Consider the following 25,315-nt stretch of genomic DNA (forward strand, 5'->3'; position numbering starts at 1 on the left):
ATGGAGGTAGAGTTGAAAACAAGCTGGCAATACGGGAAGAAGAAATTTTTGTTCCGCGTAGTATTTGATCTCATTGTGAACCATAGTAATCGTCGATGGTCTCAAGATCCTAAAATAACATAACGAGCAATAAGGAAATAACGAGATGTGTCGCGCATTTCAGAGCTCAATCATGCATACAGAAAACGAGTTACGTGCACAGAAATATAAGCCTAACAAACTTGAGGCGTTTTTACAAACTAAGATATCTGTACAAGAATCAGCTAGACCGGAAAACACATTAAACACCGATATAATTTCTATAACAATAAGTGCCAGTTTAAAGATAGGGATGTCTCTTGTATATCACATAAAACATTGACTGTAAAATGTGACACGAATATGAAGTGCAAGAAAAATTAAGATTTCAATCGCCCTCTGCGAAAAAGCAGCTATAATAATATAAGTATATTTAATATGAGACATAGTTGAAAAATCATGATATAATATATAAGTAGCACAGAACAGCAAACACAATTGATAGTTCCTTTTGCTCCTGTTGATAAGTTTAACATTCTTCTTTCCTTGATGCACTTTTTTCCTTGTTAACAGTTTCTTTAATTCCTCGTTTAGCTTTGTTTCCTTGTTTATCCAGTTGTTCCTTAGTTTTCTCGTTTCCTTATTTTTGTATTAACTTTTGAGCCAATAAACCTTTCAGCAGCCCTTTTTTGGTAATAGGTAGGTAGGTAATAGGTAATACTTTATTTAAAACACGGTAAATTCCATTCAGATATACATAATAAAAAGGAACAAGGAATAAAACACTAACTAAACTAACTAAGAGAGGCTAACTACTAGTAAGAACAAACAAACAAAAACCTGCTTTACAAGGATGCCGTGTACTTATAATTTAAATGCAAAATGAGCCGAACTTGTGATTTTTCAATTTGTTCTTAAATTCGTTAAGTGTGATGGATAGTTTTATTTCATTCGGTAAGCCATTCCATAACACAGCCCTGCTGTAGCTAAAGCTTCGTTTACAATAATTAGTGCGCGGCTGTGGTATGGATAGCTTTCCTTCAGTATTCCTGAGATTGTATGTCAAGGCTTCATTACGCGGGAAAAACCGAGAACTCAAATAATTCGGAGTCAGGTTGTTCATAGCATTATACATCATAATCGATTTACTCACGGTCCTTTGATGATCAAGTTTGTGCCAATTTAAACTATGTAAGAGTTCATCAGTATTTCTATCATAATTAGAGAAGGTTATGATACGCGCAGCACGGTTCTGTAGCTTTTGTAGTTTCTGAGAGAGTCCCTTTGAACAGCATCCCCACACTACACTACAGTAATCGAAATCAGGCTGAATTAATGAATTGTAAACGGTGAGAAGTATCTCACGTGGAACAAAATACCTTATGCGTTTAATGGCGCTTACGCCTGAGGCAATCTTTTTTGAAATTTCCTTTATGTGAAATTCCCAATTTAGATTTTGATCAATATATAAGCCGAGAGATTTCGTAGTGGGTACTTGTTCAACAGGGATTTGATTTATTTTGATTGAGGGATTCTCAGGTAGATTAGATAGCCTTTGTCTAGATCCAATTAATAAAAATTCCGTTTTTGTCAAGTTTAGTGTAAGTTTATTGGCTGCAAGCCATAATCGAATTTCTTTTAGATCAGAATTGATACATTCATTTATTTCTTCGACACTATTGCTCGCAAAAGTAATGCTGGTATCGTCAGCATACATTCTCGGTTGCGAGTGACATAGACAGTTGGGTAGATCGTAGAACTACATTAGACTTTTGAACTTTCGTCTTTGTTATGAAAGACATCTTTTCTTTGATGAATAAAGTTGAATTAGAGGCAATTAACGACTTTTTATGTGCTGTAAACAAGTATCTTTCTTGTGTGTATTGACAACAAAGGATGACTACCCTTCGCAACACGATAAAACGCCATGCCAAACAGAATTTCTCTAAATACCAGCTTATTTTCGGCTCAACTTCCATACGTGCCGGCACATAACTTTCACATGATCTCTACTGTTAAACTCAAGGCGGTTAGGTCGTGTGATTGTTCCATTTTTTGGTGCAATTTGACAGTTTGTTTGCAACTCATTGAATCAGGTTGAGAAGAAAGAAACATCGTCTGCTACAAATGACAAAACGACAGCTGTGTGCTTGGGCAAAATACTCGAGAAATCCAAAGAATACTTCCTCATACAAGCTTCTCGTGTATGCACGTGCCTTGAGAGATGATCCTGTTTTCCCCACTTTCATGAAAGGGGGTCAAAGTGGAGCTGAAACAATAAATAGAAACAAGGGATAAGTGTTTGTGTTCTTTGAGATTCACGAACATTGTTCCTGGAGAACTGAAGTTTTGTCGGGAATGATGAAGCACGTTTCGGTCTTGCAGTGCAACACTGGCCTTCCTTCTACAGCTGATACAAGGTCAAACAAGTTTAAAAACAGGCAAGCTGTAGCAGAGATAGGACAGTCACACGGAAGTTAATTTGTCTATAAAATTATCACATCTTCTCATGATTTTAAACCAAGAAAGTTTTACGCCCAGAACAGTGATCAAGACTTGAAAATGTCAGGATTTGCTACATGTTTTGCCTCCGTGATTTGCTTGCTTGTGATCCTAACAGGACCTAGTTCAGCACTTTCCTCTCTTCAAACTTACCCAAAAGATAAGAACGATTCTTATTATCAGGGTAAGTTATTTTAAGGTTTCAATTGACAAAAATTCAATTTTCGTATTTTACGTGTTGCTTTCAATTCAAACTTAATAATCAGGAAACCTTAATTACTCGAACTTGGTTTAACATTATTTGCTTGGGTAGCGAGGACAATCAAATAAGATATTTTGCTCAATATTCCAAGAAAATCTTTAGATTTGTCACCCATAATATTTTAATATGTAAAAAGTGTTTTCTATTCTGAGCAATTGTTCGCTATATTTCCATGTTAGAGAATAATTCTGCCTTTTATTTACAGCTTTTCAAACTGTGCCTTCCCCCGATGTCACTGCAAAGAAGCTCATGACCGGCTTTCTCGGCTATCCAAAGACAGTTAAAAGAGCGGTCATTAAGAAACGTCAAACTATCACTGAAGATGTTGTGTTCGTGATGGACGGATCTGGGTCGGTCGGTCGTTGCGAATTCAAGAAAGGAAAAGAAGCACTCAAACACATGATGATGTTGGCATTTAACCAACCCAGTTACGACACGAAGTACGCGGCGGTTACCTTTGGCTCCACAGCTCGGGTCAATTTTAAGTTTTTGCCATACTCTTCAGCAGCCAGTGAGATAACGAAGATATCGTATCCAGGTGGCTGGACTAACACTCAGGCTGGACTGGCAGAAGCAAAGAAACTGTTTGATGACCCTTCCTCAGGTATTCTTTACACAATCTATACAATGTAGGCTAAGAAATAATTGGTTTTCGTGGGCGTAATAGAAGTTTGTTTTTAAGATTTATGGGGAAGGTTGGGCGCTAATGTAATCCACATTCATTAGCCGGCCTCTGCACACATCGAAGAGGTCCGAAGAGGTAGCCCCCGTAAAAACTGTCCGCTCGGTTATTCGGGACACGGAACTGATGGATCTGCGAGAGAAATAATGGATTTATTTGACTAGGCCTTTAAAAGTATCGCAAAGCAAAGTCAGCCTTTGAAAACTCAGTTACAGTGGTAGTTGATTTTTGTTTATATACTAAAACAGTGGATAGCGTTGTTCTCTGATTGGCTATGCAAACTTCGGATTTCCTTTGCTATTCACCTTTAAGGAACGCGAGCGAGACAATAGTATAATCGTTGATAGGAATAAACAAGTCTAAAAAATCCTTTCGGGTTATACTATCTGACTGTTTTAGTTTTTACTAAAACATACTCCACTTTGGTGATTAGTTGTTAATTCAGTTTTCTATAATGAAGGCAATGATAAGACTAAGTGAAAAAAAATAGCTAATAAATATTTGAATTGCTTTTCATTGCTTCTTATCGTTAAATTGTTTGTAGTAAATGTTTTTTATCTCTCAAAGGTCGCCGTGCCTTTCCTTCAAGGAGGATTGTTTTTCTTTTCACTGATGGTGATCTGACCTTACCCGATGTCAACGCCAACGCAATGAAAAACAGTAGGGTGGATATTTATGTGGTTGCTGTTGGATCTTACATCTATGGAATTGATAAGATAATGAAGGTGGCCTCGTATCCACCAGATCAGTTCCTGTTCAGAGTAAAGGATTTGGCGGGATTCTGGAATATTATTAAGTTGATTGTAAAACAGGTCGCGCCGGGTAGATACAGCATTGTTAACTATGACCCTCCTTGTTAATAAACTGAGGTTACTTCGACTTCTTGTTAGATTGAAAAGTGCTTTGAAAATTGTCTCATTTGCCATGCGTATAGCAGTGGCTGCACCAGTCAATTCTATTTAGGAACTTATCTGTAGATCAGTAATTTAAGCCAAGTTAACTTTTTGTTATTATTTAAACTGATCCGGACACCATTTGGTATACGGAGTCTATTATTCTGTAACTGTAATGATAGTAATTTAAGGTGATATACAATATTTGATGCTTTGTGTGAGTTGCACGATCTTTTGTAGTCTAATAATTTTTTGTTTAGCTAAAAAAAAAGTTGTAATTACTTTTCTAATAACTGAGCACAAGTCTCTTTTAAGTGTGATCTGTATGAAAGTTTTCGGTCGGGTAGCAGCTCTCCCAAGGTTTCACATTCATTGCTTCATTGCTTGCTTCCCTTCAAAAAGTACAATAGTACAACAACTGGATCTGGTCCCCTAAACAATAGCAACGGCTACACAAGAAGGGGGGGGGGGCGTGCTCGGACACGTGCAAGTGACGAAGAGATATCGAAAAGTTTTTTAAACTACCAATGTAAAATTCCTGTGAAGAATTCTTTGAATATTGAAATTCCTAATTCGTTCCTACAGTGACATTATAGCCTTTGTGACAAGATTCTTGCCTGTGTGAAAAGATGTTTAAATTGAAATTGCAAAATTAACACAGGGGACTAAATCGTTCGCACTTGTTCTTTATGCGTAATTCATGTCGCAATGGCACATCATGCAGCAAAGGTGTGGGTTGAGGAAAACACCTATTAAGCAAATAAAGGGACACTCAGCTGGTGCCTTAACTTCAGGTGGGCAAAACGAGGAAACAAGTTTCCAGAAACATCCATAGCGCGCGCATGTTTCCCCAATTTTTTCCTAGTTTTGCCACACGGGAAACATTATTTCCAGCTTCAATTTTGTTTCCAAGAAGCAAAATTTGCTTCTGCTACATGGCAGAACAATGTTTTGCTTGGAAGCACGGCAAAACGAGGTAAAAATATGGGAACATGTTTCTAGCATGTTTCTGAAACATGTTTCCTTATTTTGCAGGCCTTGATGTTCGGTAACTGCTACCTTTTGAATAGACAACTTTCTCTCCCAACTATACATATGTAGCTATGTACAGACCGTTTAAAAATAGACGAGAAAATGACATGAAGAGTAAAATTAAAAAAATTCCCATTTTTCAGCCCACGCGGCTTCCAGATCTTATGGCTGATAGGCCACCGCAAATGTGATCGAAATAATAAGATTCCAGTTGAAACAATATTGGCATAGAAAATTGATTTTTTTGGGACTTATTTGCAATAGTTTTGGACTAACAGATACCACAGCCAAATTTAATAAGTAGCGCGAATGTACTCGTCACGGAATTCACTCCTCTTTGACTAGGTAAGGAACGCGTGACGAGGGTGAAGAGTGTCTGTGTAACGCAGTTTTAAAAAGCTTTTAAAAGGAGGATTTTTTTCTGAAGAAGCCTCCCTGGGATTATCCCTGATTGAACGACTATTTAAAAAGAGCAACGTCACGGACGGCGCTTCTATAAAAAAATTGGTCAGTTTTTTATTTCTAAAGTAAATTACATTGTGTTTAAAAAACTGAAATCAAAGTACTAGAAATAATTACGCAGGTCGAGCAATTTGGTAAAGACAGCTTAGCGTTTCGGCGGGGTATTTGTTCAGGAAATCGTCATTAAAGTGGAGAAAAGTATCCTGCAAAAACTTAATGAGGCATCCATGAATTAACTTTACTTGAAAGAACAGAATGAAGCAAGCGCGTAAACACCCTAGCACAGGACTAATAAACAGTGAGCGTTTCCCGGATTATTTCTTTGGTCCTGACTATTTGCTCTTGTAGTTAAATTTAAAGAAGGAAATTAGGACTGTATCTGCCGACCATTCGAGCAATAAAGACAAAAATAAAGCAAGCCAAAAAGAGCTCCTAGCGTGGTCACAGTTTTAACAAGCTCTTAAGCTGACCCCGCGAGAGAAGAACTAATTTGGAGTTCTCCAAGTTTTAGCTAAAATGGACGTTGCACATCGGTTACGTTCAAAACAAAATAACGCGCGTTTAGAGCTTTTTTGCAATTCTCCATTAGAGAAACGAATCAAGCAGTGAGATGTTTCAAACAGTATACAAAATGTTACCGTTCTTTAAGTAGATTTTTGGTAAATGATTTTTGCACTTATTGCTCAAACGTTTAGCGGAATCCTTCTTAGTTTTTTCATTTCATAGGTTTGAGCGATTTCATCGACTTGTATTGATGCCAAAGTGAAGGCTTGTACTGGAGAAGGTATTGGAGAGAATCGAAAAGAGAAAGATGATGAAATCAAAGGAGACGATGAATAGAAAAAGAAAATTGCCGTGTTGCTTTGTAAGTTATCGTCCGATGTCGATGGGGGACTTCAGCCATTTCCGTGCTCGTGATGATTCTGGTCGGTCGACTGATTCTCTTATCTTCTTCTTTTCTTCTTTTCATGTTCGAAAACCTCCACGCCCATCAATCTTAGTTTATCTGCTCTGCGTACCGTCCAGTCCTCATTGATATTTGATTGACCATCAGTGACAAGTAGAACTATCTTCCTTCTTGGGAAGAGACTGCGACCTTTAAAAAATGAATAAAAGAAAACACTTTTTCGAAACAAATCGTTGTTGTGAACCAATTAATGTAAAACGGAACAAATACTCGCTTTTAGCTGTTGACCTGTTGACTCCTGTTCTCATCTTTGTCTTTAAAATAACCAGAATCAGTTTCGCAAATATTGTAACCGATCTAATTAATTTTTTACCAGATAAACGACGGTTACAAATTTTCTGACTGTCTTTTCACTGGTGAGTTCTGAGCCTGACTAAGTAATGTTGGTGACCTTCTCAACAGGTTTTTCATATAGCCGTCGTGTATTGTCGCGCTTACGAGGAAGAATGAGGTCTAAGGGTACACTATCTACATATGCAAAGAATACCTGAGGAAGGGTCACCAAACAGTCTCTTTGCTTCTAGCAGTGCATCTTGAGTGTGAGTCATGCCACTTGGATAAGATATCTTCGTTATCTCACTGGCTGCTAAATGGGATGGCAAAAACTTAAAATTTACAGTGGCCGTGTCTGAAAAGGTGACCGCCGCGAACTTTGAGTCATATCCAGGTTTGCTCAGTGTTGTCATCATGTGTTTGAGTGCTTCTTTTGCCCTCTTGAATTCGCAATCACCAACCGATCCAGAACCATCCAGAACTATTACAACGTCTTCTCCAAAGATAGCTGGAGGTACCGGAAATAAATTTCTCTGACCAAAACCCAGAAGGTTAATCACCAGCTTCGTTGCAGTATGACTGTGATGAGGAACTTTCTTAAAAGCTGAAAATAAAATGCAGGTTTATTAAAGACAAACAATAGGATGATTGTTGTAGAAACACCCTTCGCGAACAGTAAAATAAAACTTTTCAGTTCAGGATTTTCGTGGCATGCGAAGAAATTCGGAGTTTACCGAGTAAATTTTCCGTCTTCTTCGCAATCTAAACAAATTATGTAAACCGAGTTCGTTTAATTATTGTTTCTTTTTTACACAAATTTGTATTTAAAGCAACGGGTAGATGATATATGTTTAATTTTTTTCTGTTTTCACCTTATACTAAATTTCAAATCACAAGATTTTAAAGATATGAGATGTGATATGATGGCTGATGATATTGTGCTGTTTCAAGTACTAGAAATAATAAATGATTATTGTCATAACAATAGATAATGGCTCCTGCCCTGTATTTATTATCACGACTCCTCTCTTTGTGCACATTTCTCGTACGACGTCACTTGTCTTGTAGGCGAACCCGCCCACCATCCCCCGGGATGACCCGGTGTCACTCATGCACATAAATAAACCACCGCCCACACTCGTGGACAGTACTATTTTCACCCCTCCATACAGTGCTTAGGCTAATGTTTATTTGCATTAAGTCTTTAAGACACACAAGAAGAATATCTCAAGTTGCAGTAACTTGAGAGTCAGATAGTAGTAGTGATTTTTATGAGATTTAAAATTGAAATTGCTTACTGTGATAGTAAGGATGGTCGGGATTCGGTGGATATGTTGGGACACCTGGGAGACCCGGGAGACCTGGAGGACCTGGGAGACCTGGTGCTGAACTTGATCCTGTAAGGATCACGAGCAGGCACATCGCAGAGGCAAAGCATGAAGCAAATCCTGACATTTTCGAGGCTTGATCACTGCACTTTGGCTGCAAACGTTCTGAGATTGAAATACAATTTGTCAGTTTGTTAACAGTTTTAACCCTTTGAAAAGACGTTTTGCAAATTATATAAACAAAATGGTGGCTTTTTTCAGAGTAAGGTGACCATGGCAAGAAATCGCGGACATCGGATTTGGCGAATTTTGATGCATCATACATTTAGCGGTCACGAAAGTTGGTAATAGCCGCTGATTCAAAAGCGTGACTTTGGGCTCATAAACATCTACGAAGACACAAGAATGAGGCCTACATAGATGTATATCTTGTGTAGTAGGGAAACCACTGGTCAAAAGTATTGCACGATAAAAATAATGGAGCAAAAGAGCTTTCAAACGATGGCTTTTGCAGCAAAATTGGAGCAAAGACGGCTGAAATATCGCAGTTCAAAGACAGCGGATTTTGGATGTCAACATGGATTGCCGCCTGGTTTGCTTTTCGACGATTTACGAGATTTTTAAAAGCAAAAAGCAGGGCGAAGAAATCAGCACCGAAGGTGAAAATTGGCCAAATAGTACTTCATACGGTGCTTATCCTCAAACGAGGGCGGCACTTGGGATATTCAGCAAATGTTATCTGCTACGGCGGATCGAAATCTGCTTGGGATGCAAATATTGGATTTCAAGCCTCTGAAATATAGAGCGTTGTATGAGCCAAGCTTCGAAAATAAACATCGATAAAAAGCAGGGCCAGTATCATTTTTTGATGAAAAAAAAAACTAATCAGAATAGCCGAAGGACCTTTCAAGAACTCGAGAAGAGGGCGGCACTTGTTCCCGGTAGGCCAGAACTTGCTCTGTTTTAATTTGTTTTATTTCTCTCATACAGTTTTTGGCGGCCATATTGCCAATTAAACTCGCGCGTGCGCCGTGGCGTTGACCGGAATTTCTGGCCATGCAATCATATTTTTTGTGTGTAGTCATCAATTATTTTCTATAAAATGAATACAGGTCAGTTTTTATTTCGGAATTGAAGCAAAAGTTGAACGAAAATTTATCATCATTTCAGGGGTATAGTCTTTATCGCGGAGCTGCCGCACCGCGCGTGCCAAAAGCGTGCGCGAGCGGCGCACCATACCTAACAAAATTTGGTAAACTCGTCGAAAAGAAAAGTATTGGTTGCCACTTGATTGTTCGTCCGTACAATCTATAGATTTATGTAAGTCTAAAATCTGAGCTCTTCCATTAGTTTTTTTAATATTTAATCATTTAAAGCAGGATGTCGACAAACGCGATGTTGCCGTGTTTAATTTTTTATTACTGTAAGAATTTGCAACTCACAGCACCGAGTTTGATAAGTCGGCGAAATCAAGAGAATATGAATATTCTCTTGGCGATATTTTCTCGGCGAAATTCGACAACTTCAATCTGATTAATTTTTCCGTGTGTAAGAGAATTTTATATTGGCAGTTTATAATTTGCAAACTGGTGCTCACTTTTAACGGTGCATTCTTTTTTTAACCGTCTTGGTTTGCTTGACTGACTTTATTTAGGCCAAGTAGTTTTGCTAATATATGAATGCGACGAGATACAAAACTTTTCTTCGAGTGGTATACTTTATGACGATAGTTATGTTTTTCGACTGTACAGACACTTTTGAACTTTAGCGAGAAGCACTTAAAAAACATGGGGGCATTTGCTCTGGAGATCAGCAATGGTCGATGCGATCGACGGAATAATGAAGGATTTAATCGAAAAGAGAGAAGCTTTACAAAATCGATGTGTAGGCGCATATAACAGAATAAAGTTCCTTGGATTTTGCAACGTGGCTAATGTAAAATTAGGCCATGCGTTGAACACGCGACGAACAGGAAATAACCACTTAGGATTTGCTATATTAAACTGACAGCAGGGAGGTCCTCCCCTAGCACAGAACTTTATACGTGGCACTGCCAACAAAACGAATTTTTAATTAAGGTTCAAAGTACGATTTCAAATGAATATGTAACAAAGAAATTACAGAAATTAATTGCACCAAAGTACAAAGTACAGAATTAGTAAAATGTGAGTGAAAATTCGGAAACTCTTGCTTTGTTGGTAACCAACACCACTGTTAAATACGGTTAAGCAATTGTAAATCCCGGTGATAGGTTAATGTTTCATCTCCTTTTTCACAAAATATCAACTGGAAAAACTGGTAAAGACGTTTTTGACAATTTTTGAAGCGACTTTTTCCGGAGTTCGGCATAGTAACTGCTTGGTTCCGTAGACGATATTATGATATCCTTCAATTGATTATTTTCTTTATTATCCGTTGCCGCTTTAACATTTGGTTATCAACGCCAGACCTCTTGATGCAGAGTTTACGTTAATTAGGTTGGTAAGTTATAGTGTCGCAAGTTATAGAAGGTCGTGTAAAAATTTCCTTTATTTACGTGAAACGTGAAATGCCTATTTACTTTCCGTTTATATGTGAAAGGAACGTACCACCCTTGTTCATGATATTGGCAAAGTACTGTTGGAGAAAGGTAGTACAAAAAGGGGGGCTATCCACCTGAAACATAAAAAGTGTTTCTTTTTTTTTTCGCTCAGGAGAAACTCGCTATAAAAGCTTTTCAATGTGAAGTAACAACAGTTTTGGAACGGAACTAGAAGCTCTCGATAATAAAGCATTTGGAAACATTGAACAAGTTTGCTTTTTAGCAGCTTGCAGAAACATAAGTTGGCATCAACTAGATAGGAAACTGAGAAACTTGTGTGTGGTATACTTACTGTGAAATCTGGCTTTGAATTCTTGGGGAACCTTAAATCTTGCGGTCAAAGCTGACGCATTGAAATGCTTGTTTGTAACAACTGAACTGTTCCTTTATAAATATCAGGCGGTTTAACTGTCAAACTAACCTCTTTGTTTGTTAAAAACAACGCCAACTTAGTGCAAACGATGTCGAATTTTTTTACGATCAACGTCAACATTTTATACGAACAACGCCAACTGTGTGGAAACAACTTCGACACTTTGTACGAACAACGCTAACTGTGGAAACAAACTCGACACTCCGTACCAGCAACGTCAACGGTGTGGAAACAGCTTCGACACTTTATAGTCCTTCTTACGAACAACGCCTGTCCTGCAAGTCACCTGGAATATCTGGCGTTCAGCTGAGTATACCAATCCCGCCACGTATATCTTGTATCTCAAACCATTTCAACACTTATAAAGAACAGACATAAAATTGTTTGTCTCAATTGTCTACTGAATCAGGTTGCAGATAATTATCCCATTTTACGACTTAATATATCTTATATTTTAATCTTCGTTCGACAAAAAATTTAGACTTATTATGTGTATTTTCTTCTCTTATTGATCCTGTTTAAAATTCCAAAGTGTTTAAAGGGCTATGTAGTCAAAGCAAGCCAAAGAAAAAGAGAGAATTGATAGGCACTAACGTCGTTGTACATAATTTTTGCAAGGCTAGCGAAATTTGAGAAACGACGCAGCAGAGCTGTTTTGAAACTGGCTTTAATTTACTAACAAAACGGGCGTTCAAATGTTAGAGAAAATAATCACTAAAAAAGATCGTATTAGTTGTTTTTTTTTGGTTTCTTTTGTGTGACGTGGTTTTATTTCTGTAAAGCGCAGAGCGAGGTGCGGACAGATGGTGAAGATATCATACAAAGCCGTACTTTGGACGTAATATTAAAAAAATCTCGTATGTTATAGAAGATCCTGTTAAACAAAACAATTCTCGTTTTCGTGAAATGTGAGATGCCTATTTCATTTTCCGTTAATAGCGAAAGGACCATTTTCTTTTATTTGCAACGTGATTTAGACCCTCCCATTTACCACCCCAGTCATAAACGATATATTTGGAAAAAAATAATTCAAAACGTTGTTGCCATTCAAAGTACTGTTTGGAAACGGCGTTCCTAAAAGGGGGCGGGTTATTTACCTGGAACGTGAAAAGTAACTTGTTTTTGCTCAGCAGTAACATTTTATACCAAACGTTTTAATCTGAAGTGAAAAACAGTTTTAGAATGGAACTAGACGCTCTCGAAAATAAGGTATTTGGAAACATTGAACACGTTTGCTTTTTAGCAGATTGCAGATACATGTGTTGACATCAACTAGATAAGAAACAGAGAAACTTGTGTGTGGTGTCCTCGGTACAGAAACTTGTTCTTAGGCCATCCTACAGCTAGATTAAAAATATGAAACAAAAAGCGGTGATAAACGTTATGAATAAATACATTTTACTTAACATGATGTTTCGAATGCTACGCAACATACATTTTCAAAAGTAAGCGATGCAAACTATTGCAATAACAGGGGTCTGGAACCTAGACAAGAAAAAAAAAAAGAAATCTCCAGTAGTAGTTTAATGTAGTGTTTGTGATAACTAGCACGAAGCAATAAACTGACATGAAGTCCAAGGTACAATTCAAACAATCGCCATGCATGTTTAATCTCATCTGTCTCAAGTCCCCGGATATTCATTACATCAGTTCGAAGTACACCACATTTCACGGCACGATTTATTAAAGGATAATCAGTAAAAGAGTAACGAAACTCTATACAAGACAGATATGTATATAATATCCGTGAAAAAAAAATAAGAAGAAAAAAAGAATTTTAGCCACAGGGTTTGAGAGTAGATCCCGGGTCACACGCTTCAGAACGCAGAGCAGTACCACTGAGCCATCGGTTTACTGAGCAATTAAATGATGAAAAAGTAATTCTTATACCTAAGCGACCTGTTATATGTTCACCCTCTTTAAATAAAGTTGATTAATATTATTAATCACTATAATGAATATTTTCCATCGATACTATACTGTTTAAAGGAACGATTCAAATATATCTAACGCATTCACGAGTAGGTCATAGACCTCTTTGATTTGTACATGAGTTTGCTTCTTCACGGCGAGAAACAAATAAGCAAAAAATGAATCTAAATATATATAGTCAGTATAATCAATGATCTCTTCTTCATCATACAGCTAGATTAAAAATATGAAACAAAAAGCGGTGATAAACGTTATGAAGAAATACATTTTACTTAACATGATGTTTCGAATGCTACGCAACATACATTTTCAAAAGTAAGCGAATAGTTCAGTTGTTCCAAACTACCATTTCATTGCGACGACGTTGACTGAAAGATTCAAGGTTCCCTAGGAATTCAAAGCCAGATTTTACACTAAAGAAAAACCCAAAAGTACCCCTCACTGTAAAATTAAAGAGACTTTATTTATTCAAAGCTAAAACCATTTTTGAATGTCAACGTCAGCAGTGAAAAGCTTCTGCTTTAAAAGCTGAGAGAACTTCCCCTCCGTAAACTATGAACAGCTCTTTGAATGACTTTATTGGCAACCTGTTTATACCTTTCACGAAGTATGAACCGCGATGGGTTGGCTAAGTTCAGCGCGCCTCAAAGCAACAGTACACATGTCAACTGAGATCCAAGTGCAGCAAGTAAAACAAAATCTTCAGAAGAAAGCATCTAAGTGTCGATAAGTGGCATGTATGTAGCATTACTTTTTTGTTTCTTAACTTTGATGTGCCTAGATGCTGGATTGAGCGAGCTTGTGAAGAAAATCTTTCGCTGTTGTATTTACATTTGCTATCACAACATTGCCGAATTAAGAAGCTTATATGGCTCTGAAAATGCTCCGAAAAATGCCCTAGGTGCTACTTCGCCTTCCTCTCCCCTGTCATACCAAACTTTCCTACAATGCCTTCCTCTCCAAGTTGTTGCTCACCCACTTTTGCATTCCAGTCGCCTATGACCAAGAGCATATCATGCCTCGGCACTTCATCCACGATCTTTTGTAACTATTCAAAGAAGTCGTCCTTCACCTCATTATCTGCCTCGTTGGTTGGGGCGTAGACCTGGATGACTGTTGTCTTGATGAAGCGTGAGAAGAAGCGAGCTTCAATGATGCGGTCACTTATCGGTCTTCAGCTGTCTAAGCATTGGGCGACCTTCTTTGACATGATTATTGCGACCCCACTCTGATGTACATCGTCATCCCTGCCTGAGTATATCACTGCACGAAAAAACGGATTTACAACCTAGCAAAATCGTAGCAAATATGAAGTAAATACCATATTTGAACGACACTGCTCAAATTTGCTCAAATACAAATATCATGATTGCATTATATTTGCACACAAGGCAAATATGGTAAATACCGCATTTACTCAATGTTTTCATACCGGTAGCAAATGTAAAGATAAATTGTACATTTGCGACAGCTTTTCTGTTGTAGTAAAGGTGAGGTAAATAGTTAAATTTGCTAGACGAAAAGTTGGATTTACACGTGTAGCAAATATGTTGCAAAATATTACATTTGCTTAGCTTTGATCATATTTGAACGCAAGTCAAACTTTGTGTTTGCTGTAAAATTGCAAGTAAAGCAAAGATCTAGTAAATATCGTCTTTGCTCCGCATTTACATTGATAGCAAATACTTACAAAAGTGAAGTTTACTTCGCTTTGATGATATTTGGACATGAAATAAACTTGATGTTTGCACACATTTACTATAGCGTGACAAATACGAACAAAAATCAATTTTACTTTCGCAGTAAATAGCAGGCAAATATATAAATTTGCCTCATGAAAGGAAGGATTTGTGCTGATGGAAATACCATATTTGCTTTCGTTTGGTTATGTTTGCTATATAGTCAAATGCCATATTTGGCCAGTATTTGCAAGAAAATAAGGGAGGGCAAAATAGTAAATTTGCCTAGTCTTTACATGCTATTTACAAATAGAAGTGCCAGTGAACATTCACTGATCATGAAAGCCTTTGTTTGAACAAGCATTTAAAACGTTGTGCCAAACAAGCAAACTTCCCCTCTCACTAGTTACTTGTATAATGAAAAATGAAAATGGAAAACAGAGAATGATTAAAATAAACAAAACAAAATGCATGCACACATTTCAAGCTCTATGTAATTATTTATTTCAACAATGTCACATGGCACCATGGAATCAAAAGAAATATTATAAATATCTTGAAATAGAAGTAAAAGAAAAAAAACCAGCTAAGCACTTTGAAACAGTCTTAAAAAGGGCATATACAATGCTTTCTATTTCTTTACCGGTCATCACTAACTTAAAATCAATAACTATTCTCACATGGTAAGCAGCTTAAAACTTTTTTAGAACAGTAAGCATGAGAATGCCTACCATACTTAATGTTCTTGATTGACTGTTCGTAACTGTTAAACGAATAAAATAATATACTTGTACATGCCGGTAAGTACATGTATCTTTAAATATTGTCAGAAGGCAAACAGCTAAACATTTTAAAACAATAAGTATTAAACTCCCCCAAACATCTACATAAGAAATATTGTAATTATAATCAGTAAACTGTTTTAGTGCATGTATGTGAACATTTGGTTTACATGAATCAGCCATTGTCACAGACAGTTCAATGCACATTTGAAAGATCAATGGCAGCATGAAAAGCCTAACTTACAGTAGCTTGTTCACAAAAATGAGGTTTTTGCATAAAAAAAGACAACTAAACATTAAAAAAAGAAAGCATTCAATCAAGTACAATGTACATGCAGCTTTCAGGAAAACAGTACTGTAATAATCACCACTCAATAGCTGAAATTTCCATTTTAAACAATTAAAGTTCTCAAAAAGTTTAAAACAAAAATTAATAGTATGAGATTTTAGTTTTTTTTTCCTTTAAGCTTTAGAAATGCAGTGATGTACCCCATTATTAAACAAAAGGAGGGCAGAAGGTACCAGTTATGCTAGGGCAAAGGAATGCCATCAGGTGCAAAGGAGCTCAAGATTACATATTGATGCCTTTTTGCAGTCCTTCTACAATCTATGTGCTGCCTTTCAGTAAATGGTGTGCATACATGAAACCTGCATTAAAGCAGGACTGCGCCACTGAAGTGTGCTGGTACTAAAGAATTTCTTTTCTAAGCCTGGGCTCTCACAGCCATCTCTGTTTCCACTCTCCTCTTCAAAGTCCACAGTCATGAATTTCTGGTAATGATCTTTTTCCTTTACTGTTAGGATGTGGACTGCTCTGCTGAAAGCTTTTACTCTCTGCCTCTTTTTCTGTGTAAGAAAAATATATTTAAGAAAATTATTTATTAATGGTAACTCTTGAGTCACAAATTGACAATAAAATGTGGGTTTAAAAGAATACCAATCTAAAGACCACTCTTTCTTAAAGTCTTTAAACAGAAAGGCCTAAGAATCTATTTAGAGACAGTAAACAGTGAGAGCTATGCAAAATGTATGAATCGTTGTACATGTATGTATTTTGAATGTGAACGCACACAAAATATCATGCACATTACAGTTGTAGCAGCTAGAATTAGAACAACTACAATGTGTTTTTTTAAATAATGTAACCAAAATACACAGCATTGCATTCAAAAATTTAATCTTCTTGTTTTTCTTCTTGCACTTTCATGTAGGAACCTTCTGCTTGCATCCATAGCTAAACAGACTCTGAATATTTAAATTACATTTTGTATTCACATACACTAATTTCATTTAACTGTACAAAATACTAGAACACTGTTGAATCGTAAAAAAATTTACCATATTTAGATGGCTTTGGACGCTCTGCTCCTTCGAGAGATGTTGACTGCATTTCTTGAGTTAATGACACTTTGCCTTTACTTTGTCTGAAAATGGACACCCATAGCAGCTACAAAATAATAATAATCCAAAAAAATCAGTTTGTTCAAACATGGCAAAGAGACATATTCTTAGATTTAAAACACTTTAAAACTATTCAAAAGATGTATTCATGAGTGTTTGAAATAAACTATTCCAAACAAAAATTAGAAGGAGAAAGACTTGGGGTAAAGTTACAGTAAAACTACATGTATAATCTGCACCTTTTTGCACAATATTTATGTCAAAAATTAAATAGCAGGTGTGGTTATCTACTGAGACATCTGTGGTTGGAGTTCTCAAGAGCATACTTAATGTTCATAAAACTTCTAGGATGTCACTGAATAAACACCACAAACTGTTGTTTCAGATTTACAATTTATCAATGAGATCAGTGACCATACATACTCAACAAAGGCAATTAAAATTATACTGGTGAGATTAAAATTTTTAAACCAATGAAAAATTCAGACTAGGTTCTGCAACTGTACTTCTAACAAAACAATTGATAGAGCTAGTACATTGTGTAGTACATTAATTTTGTGAGAAAGAAAAAAAAAAGAGGGTTTACTTTTTATGGTGCCAACTGGTACTTTGTACACCAGCTTAAATTTGCTAGTAACCCATTGAATCTAGGTTGATTTGGGTGCCTGCCCAAGCAAAAAAGCCATATTCTTTGTATTGGAAAAGGAAATGTTGGTTAAATGGCCTTTCAGCTTGAGGATGTTATTTAACTTACAAGTGACTAAAGAAGCCCTTTTCCTCTTCTCTGAAAAACCTCAGTTGTCAATTTGTGGTTCCAGAAAATACATTGTATCCATACCATTTCCACTAAGGGATCTTTCATATGACTCCCCTCCTGTCTAAAAATTTTAATTTAGCTTCATACATTGGTTTAAATGTTTGGATCTTTGAGATCCTCTCCTTCCCTTAAATTTCCAACCTCTCTATGGGGAAGTATTAATATTTTCTGGAGCTTACACACTTGGTAAAACATTTGATTATAACTTCACATACCGTATACTGTAACAAAATTCTAAGATCTGATTAGTTTTTTATGGTGAGCCCTGTTTATTCGCCAAACTGGGGCGTGTGCAGCTTAAATGCCCAACAGCACATTTGCATGTTGCCGTCATTTGACTACTATTATTTAAATGTTGAATCCCTGGTGGGTTTGAATTTAAAACAAATTGCTCTAATTAAAATGATAAAATAGCTGATACAGTAGTTTTAAGAGATCAAGGATAAATGTAATACCAAGTAAATGCATTGTGTCTAAAATACGGGCAACAAATGCAAGGATATGGTTGGTGTAATAAAAATATTTCGATATAATTCTATTTCATCTTCAGACTAAGGTGACAAACAGGTAGCTTTGATTTGACTGAAGGATGGTTCATTTGCACATGAAAATAAAAAACAAGATGGAACTGTAAAAAAAAATAGGCATAATTCCCTGCGTGCTTTTAGACCGTTGTTCAAAGATGGTGCTATGAACGCTTGATTATGATATGGTGGGCTTTTTTGCAAAGTCATAGATTCCAATTGTCATCGCTGTCTATTATCTTTGTGTTTGCATGCCTGGTTTGGGGGAGAAATTATCTGTTCCGTTCATTAGCAGGTGGGTTGTTTTTATTGATAAAAATGTCCAGTAGATTGTATTAAGTATCTTTGTTTTGTATTTTCATGTGCATACATTAAATGCAATGTACCAACCTTCAGGATTCTTAGGTTGCATTTGTTGCCTGTATTATAGACACAATGCATTTACTCGGTATAACATTTATCCTATATTATTTTGTAAGTACATTATAGGACTTTGTGTCATCCAATTCTATCTGTAAACACTCATTCACAAGAGAATAGCAAATCAGTCCCCTGCTCCATAGTTATCTGCGTTTTTCCATCACATGTGAATGATTTTAGACCAAATATCACAAACTGAACTATTAAAACTCAGCCCTATTACCAGGATGAATTTATATAAGACAAACAACCAAGTAGCAAAGATAAAAGCTCTATTTCAGAGGAATGTTAGTATGTTTGGTAGGCAGTTTGATCCTCGCAGTCTTACTTACCGTTGTATGGCATACTCGATAACACCAAATACCGGTGTGGATGACGCTGTGGGCGATGAACGTTCCTGGTTTAAACTGTCAGTGAAAGATGGGCTGTTGTTCGAGGACGTTTTGCTCACTGTCTACATGGCGGTTGGACCGTTCGCGCTCGAAGATGATGGCTGCGTTCGAGATCGCGAAGCTCAAGGTGTACTTGTGAATTACTGTTTGCATCCCTCATGTTCAGAGTCCCGTTTGCCTGTTTGGTTTGGTGATTTTGTTGCCATAATATTAAGAAAGAACTAACAAAAAAAGCAACAAACTAAAATAAAATGGCGCTCCTAGGTTTGAATCGGTTTGAATGGGTAAATACTCACCACGTGACAGCCATTGACACTTTCATTGGCTAAAACAGCATAATGACGTCAAAATACGCGAGAACCTGGTGACGAATCGGTACATCTCGTGTTCAATAAGTGAGGTAGTAAATTAGCGTAAAGCCTTACCACTGACACGATTTTTGCCGGGAAGAAGCGGGAATTTTTAACACGAATAATTATGCCGGCCTCCAGCTTAAAAATCGAGAATGAACGTGAATCTTTTTGGAGAAAGAATACACCAGAGGAAAAGGCGAGGATGTAGAACGAAAAAAGAAAACGAAAGAGAAAGGCTAGGTCTGAGAAAAAGAAGAAAACGGGAAAAAGATTGTGCTTGCACTTGAGGATGATCAAGCGACGACCATGGGAGATTTGACAGCACGATTGCTCTATGTTGTGAGAAAGTGCTAAGCAAAATGGCTGACTTGACATCGTCGTGAACAGGCAAGTCTTAAAGAAATCATCTAAATCTTTCTTATAACACCATTTTGTACAATCTCTTCAAAGTATTGATATCATGGCACATCAGTTGCGAAGGCTGATGACAATTGGATCATTATTGACTTACCACTGGCTATTTTGAACAAAATCGACCTACAATCTTAAAGCTTAGGGCCGGTTTACATGAAAGGCAGGTGCCCGGCCGGCTAACCACATTACCCGGCTAACCCAGCTACCCTGGCGAGCCAATTTTTCATACGTTTCTCACAGGCGGATCCAGGGGAGGGGTTGAGGGGGTTGCAACCCTCCCCCCCCTTTGCGCAGAATATTTTTAATTTCTTTGAAACTGCATAAAAATAATAGAATAAAATTGTTTTATTCGTAGTTGTTTCACTTCCACCACTTCGCTACCTTGTTCAATATACGAGACGAGGCCTGAAGAAAAACGACAAATATTAACTATTGTTGTAACTTCTGTCCCTTTTAATCATGCATAAAAAATATTAAGGTATACAACCCCCCTCCCCCCCCCCTTTCAGGAATTCCTGGATCCGCCCCTATTTCTTTTGAAAACACATTGAAGTGTTTACATACTAGGCGGGAAACCCGCCTTGCCTGCGCACTCGGTCTACTTGCCGGGGCATCCTTCTAGGTAGGATAGCCTTTGTCATGTAAATTGCCTGGGCTATCCTGGCTTGCCGGGATAAGTTTTTGCACGTGTTCTTAATTTAAATATGAAGTTAATGGCATAAAATGTATAAATTCTGGACCAAAACAGTGCTATTTAACCAAAATAGTTCAAATTAGTTTTATCTGTTGACTGGAGAATATAAATTTATTTGAGCAACAGCTTATTTAATAATCTGAAATTTTCTTAGGAATGATTATCCTTATTCACGAAACAACAAATTTAATTTCATTTTGGTGGCCAAAGACTGTTGAATTTTGATTGAGGTCCCCCAAAAATAGACGCAGTAAATTTTTAGGAGCTTGCGCATCAAAGTATAAAAGGTTTGAAGACGGCTAGCCTTAATTATTCAGTAAAAAGTCATATTTTTCTTCAATCATTTGGATCTACATGTACCCGGTACATGGTTTTCCCAGGCAGTAACACGCTTCAATGACACTGTTCTTTACTCGGGTAGAAGGGCTGTGAATTCTGCATGTTAAGGCGGGCTATGTTCATCCCTTCTAGCCGGGTAACTCGGTTAGCTGGGGCACCCTCCATGTAGAAGGACACAATATTGACAGATCACAATATTTTGCGGAAACCAAGTTTAATAATTGTTTTCTGATTTGATCAGTAAATTAGTTTCGCTCATGGGAACCGCTTGCTTTTTGACAGACTAAAACCTAACTGCACCTTCGATAATACAAGCTGTTTTTATGAAATGTAAAATTCTGTTTGTTTATATAGACTGTTCACAGCCCTCTATTTTTGTGTTTTTGATAATAAGTATAAATTCACTGCTCACTACATGTAGTTCATTGTTCATTGTCTGGGGCTTTCATGTGCCCCAAAGAGTGAACTTTCATCACTCATATGCTCTCATTGCATTGGTTTGCTTAACTAATAACTTTGAAAAAAAAAATCCTTTAAGAGGGTAGCAACGAGTTTATGTGTGACACATGATAAGGGGAAAAATAGACCATGATGCTTGAAAATAGCGAGAAAAAAATACTGTGACACAATTGAAAATGGAGAGAAAACCCTCCCCACAGAAGGCTGTTTGGGTTACAGTGTAAATTCCCCCCCCCCTCCCACTCTTCTGGAAATTCCAGATAATTTCCATATGTTCCTTCAAATAATAATTTGGCTTTTGAGTCCCCCTTCCTCCCTGAAAATTTTTAATGACTATGGATATTTTCTGGAACTGTACAATCCAAGATCTCAGCCTAGGGAAGCCCCATATGGTGGGAGCATTTGAGGACTTTGGTAAGTAGACAGCTTTCTCTTAGACTGGCCGGGGAATTTGTTAATAATTTCTCTGAAATTAATCCCAATACTTGTGGACAAGATTGTAGCCTGTGAACAGGCTTCTTGGGTGGGTGAAAATAAAACTGGTTAGCAAAAATAACTCACCATTTTTCTCTTAATGTCATAGTCTTTCAGTGAGGCAAAAAAAATCTCAGAAAAAAAAGAAAAACAGTCACAGGTAATGATAAGAATATAATTTCCTTGTATAATTTTAATTTTTGTCTTGCTAAGATGACAATTTGTCTAGCAGTGATCAATACTGTGCAAATATGTTGTAAATTAAAGAATTTTTTCAGACTGTGGTTTATTAGATATGATATGGCACATATCATATCATACCAGATATAGAAAACATGCCAAATAAGGTTATCATTACCATGTACAGTCTTTTGCATTTTGGCCATGTTTTCAAAATTGACATAATTATTTTTAGTTGTTTTGTGTATTTTGTCAAGTCCTGCAGGCTTGCCATAAACTAAACAAAAGACCTGAAAAGCTTGATATGTTAATTGTTTAATTTCTTTTTTATTCAGCCTTGGCAAAAGATGAATCACAACAGGCACAAAGTATCCAGCTCAGCCATAATAAAGATGTTGGGGTTTCTGCTGACAAATCACTGACGGAAATAAACTGAAGACACCTCAGTCATGTAAAAGATCCCAGGAGTTCTAATGACCAACCACTGCTACTAGGAGTGTGGGGTCTCTGGCCAATGCTACAATATCTTTTATAGCCAGGCATGTTAGTTGCTGTTAAACAATTCAACAAATATCTATCGTCAAAGTTTTGAAAGTCACTAAAGAAGCATCACTCTTAAAACAGTTAGACAACCCCTGTTTCTCCCCTGGTTACATCAGTAAACAATGACTCCTTTTTTCACAGGTTAATGATAGAACCGAATCCCAACAGATAAAATTTCATTCTCTTAGTGGATGCTTTAATAAATTAAGACAATTTCAATAGAATTCCATTAAAGGAAAGACCAGTCATCTTTGTTACATACAGTTGAACCCCAGTAACTCAAACTCTGAAGGGAAACAAAAAACAGTTCGAGTTAGCGGGGTTTTCGAATTAATCGAGTAAAAATGACTGAAAAGTGGGTCCAAGAGAAATAGAAGCTAGTTTGAGTTAGCAGGGTTGTTTGAGTTATCCGTGTTCGAGTTACCGGTGTTCTACTGTAGTTTCCACTATTGGGTTTTCAAAATGTGGTCGTTTTTAGGAAGCCCACTGTCAAGATGTGGTCGTCTTTAGTCAGTCAGTGAAAACTACAGTAGAACCCCGGTAACTCGAACTCGGATAACTAGAACAACCCTGCTAACTCGAACTAGCTTCTATTTCCCTTGGACCCACATTTCAGTCATTTTTACTCGGTTAATTCGAAAACCCAGCTAACTGGAACTGTTTTTCGCTTCCCTTCAGAGTTCGAGTTACCGGGGTTCAACTCTATATAACAATGTAAATACCAATCATGATTGACAATAAATAAGCAAGCAATTATTTTATTATTTTCTTGAAACCCTTTTTATTATAGACATAACCTTCGCATAGAAAAACAAAAATGGTTGAGGATTTACTGATGAAACCATGTTTTTTAGCCCAAAGGTGACAACGAAGAATAAGAATAAACAAGAATTTATTATCTTTTTCTTGAAATGATCAAGTCCTTCAGTTGAAATAATGAAAACGAATTATCGAACAATTTGAATGTTATTGTTGGTATTCAGCTTTCCACTTTCTTCATGAGTATCATAAACTACTGTAATGGAAACTTTTTGAAATCCCTTACTCCACTTTCAAGCAGTGGTTACTTTATAGAGGTGAAATATAAAATGAGCTGACTGTTGGGCCTTTGTCCAGCAGTTTTTTGTTGTCCTGTTTGAATTTAGGCAGAGGCACCTGGCATTATCAGGAACAGATCTTTTTGCGTTCGACGAAGGAGAACGCATTCCTTATTTCAAGTGGTGTCCTGTACACATACTGGGTGTCCTGCGTATACCAGGGGGAATTTTGGAGCTAGCATAAATGTCTCGCTTTCAAGTTATCGACGCCCATTTAATGGGCATACACACTTGGACTTACCGCATATGACATCACACTTATCAACGCTTATAACTTGCCCACAAGTCAGTCCGATAAGACCCAAAGAAACAAGGGAGAGTAGGGCGGTGAAAATGGCTGGGTGGTGGGGAGAGACACCCAACGATTAATTTTCTGTCTAAATAGTGAAAATGGCAGTAAACAGACAACCATCGAAGCTCCTGTCGATGGCCACCCATGAGCCGAAAAAAGGATTCAAAACTATAACTGCCTGCTTACAGAAATGATTTTCAAAAACTAAGATTTCAAAAACCCGTATGGTTATACCATTGCAGCCATAACTAGAGATGCATGACCACCTATTATTGGGTTCGCTTGGAGAGCTTCTACTGTAGTATACTATATATAGGTTTCCTCCGCAAGTGGGATATGTGCCAGAACATAAGGGAGTTAGGTCGTCATGTTTTCATAGTAGGGAGATGATGATTTCAAGCCTATAGGCGGATCCTTGTTGATGATCGAAGTCTGATCTATACGTGAAAAATCATTGAAAATTTTATAGTAAGCTTGGGGAATAGCCTGCGAATACAGCCGCCACTCATCGTTCCCGCTACTTTGCTTTTCGCATGTGAAAACACGAAACATTGAAACAAACTGTTTTTCCAAAGAGAGCAAATATTAAGAAGAATTAAAGTGAACCATGGGCTCCTGAGTGAACTGAATTTAAACATTTGCCTCGGTAGCAAATATTTGGTTAATTCACATATTTGCTCCCTGGCAAATGTGAGCGTAATTGAGGCAAAATTATTTCTTTGACACATGCGCACATTTATAACAAATGTACACGTTTGCTTGTATGGCAAATCCGAGAAAATTGACCGTAAAGTTACTTATTTGTATCTCGCGCAAATCTGATGTAAACCTAGTGCAAACAATTTATTTTGCACAGTGTTTACTTGAATTTGCATTAAGTAGTAAACGTGTAATTTATACACAGAAGGCAAATGTTTAACAAATGAATATGAAAGTTAAAAATTTGCCTTGCGAGCAAAAGTGAGGTAAATAAGGAGCAAATGTCATCTTTGCGTCACATTTGCACAAAAATTCATCAGATACAAACATTTGTGTTTACATGGACTTTACAACTTGAGCAAATTTAGTGCAAAGATAGATGCCCAAATTTGCATCATATTTGCTCAACTTTCAAACTTGAGTAAATCCATTTTTTCGTCCAGTGTATGAT

At 37.1% G+C, this 25,315-nt stretch overlaps 1 protein-coding gene and 1 pseudogene across 1 annotated transcript; both read left to right on the forward strand.

Annotated features, from left to right (window-relative positions):
• The first annotated feature begins 2,420 nt into the window (after positions 1–2,420).
• On the forward strand, positions 2,421–4,324 carry LOC144642259 (vitrin-like). The gene is made up of 3 exons (XM_078501239.1): positions 2,421–2,704; positions 2,988–3,386; positions 4,032–4,324. The coding sequence occupies exons 1-3, from the start codon at positions 2,581–2,583 to the stop codon at positions 4,322–4,324; spliced, it is 816 nt and encodes a 271-aa protein (XP_078357365.1). The 5' UTR covers positions 2,421–2,580.
• A 15,128-nt stretch (positions 4,325–19,452) lies between these two features.
• Positions 19,453–25,315, forward strand: LOC144642260 (uncharacterized; annotated as a pseudogene).

Source organism: Oculina patagonica, chromosome 2 (genome assembly GCF_052425735.1).
Source record: "Oculina patagonica isolate OP01 chromosome 2, crgOcupat, whole genome shotgun sequence".
NCBI lineage: Eukaryota > Metazoa > Cnidaria > Anthozoa > Scleractinia > Oculinidae > Oculina > Oculina patagonica.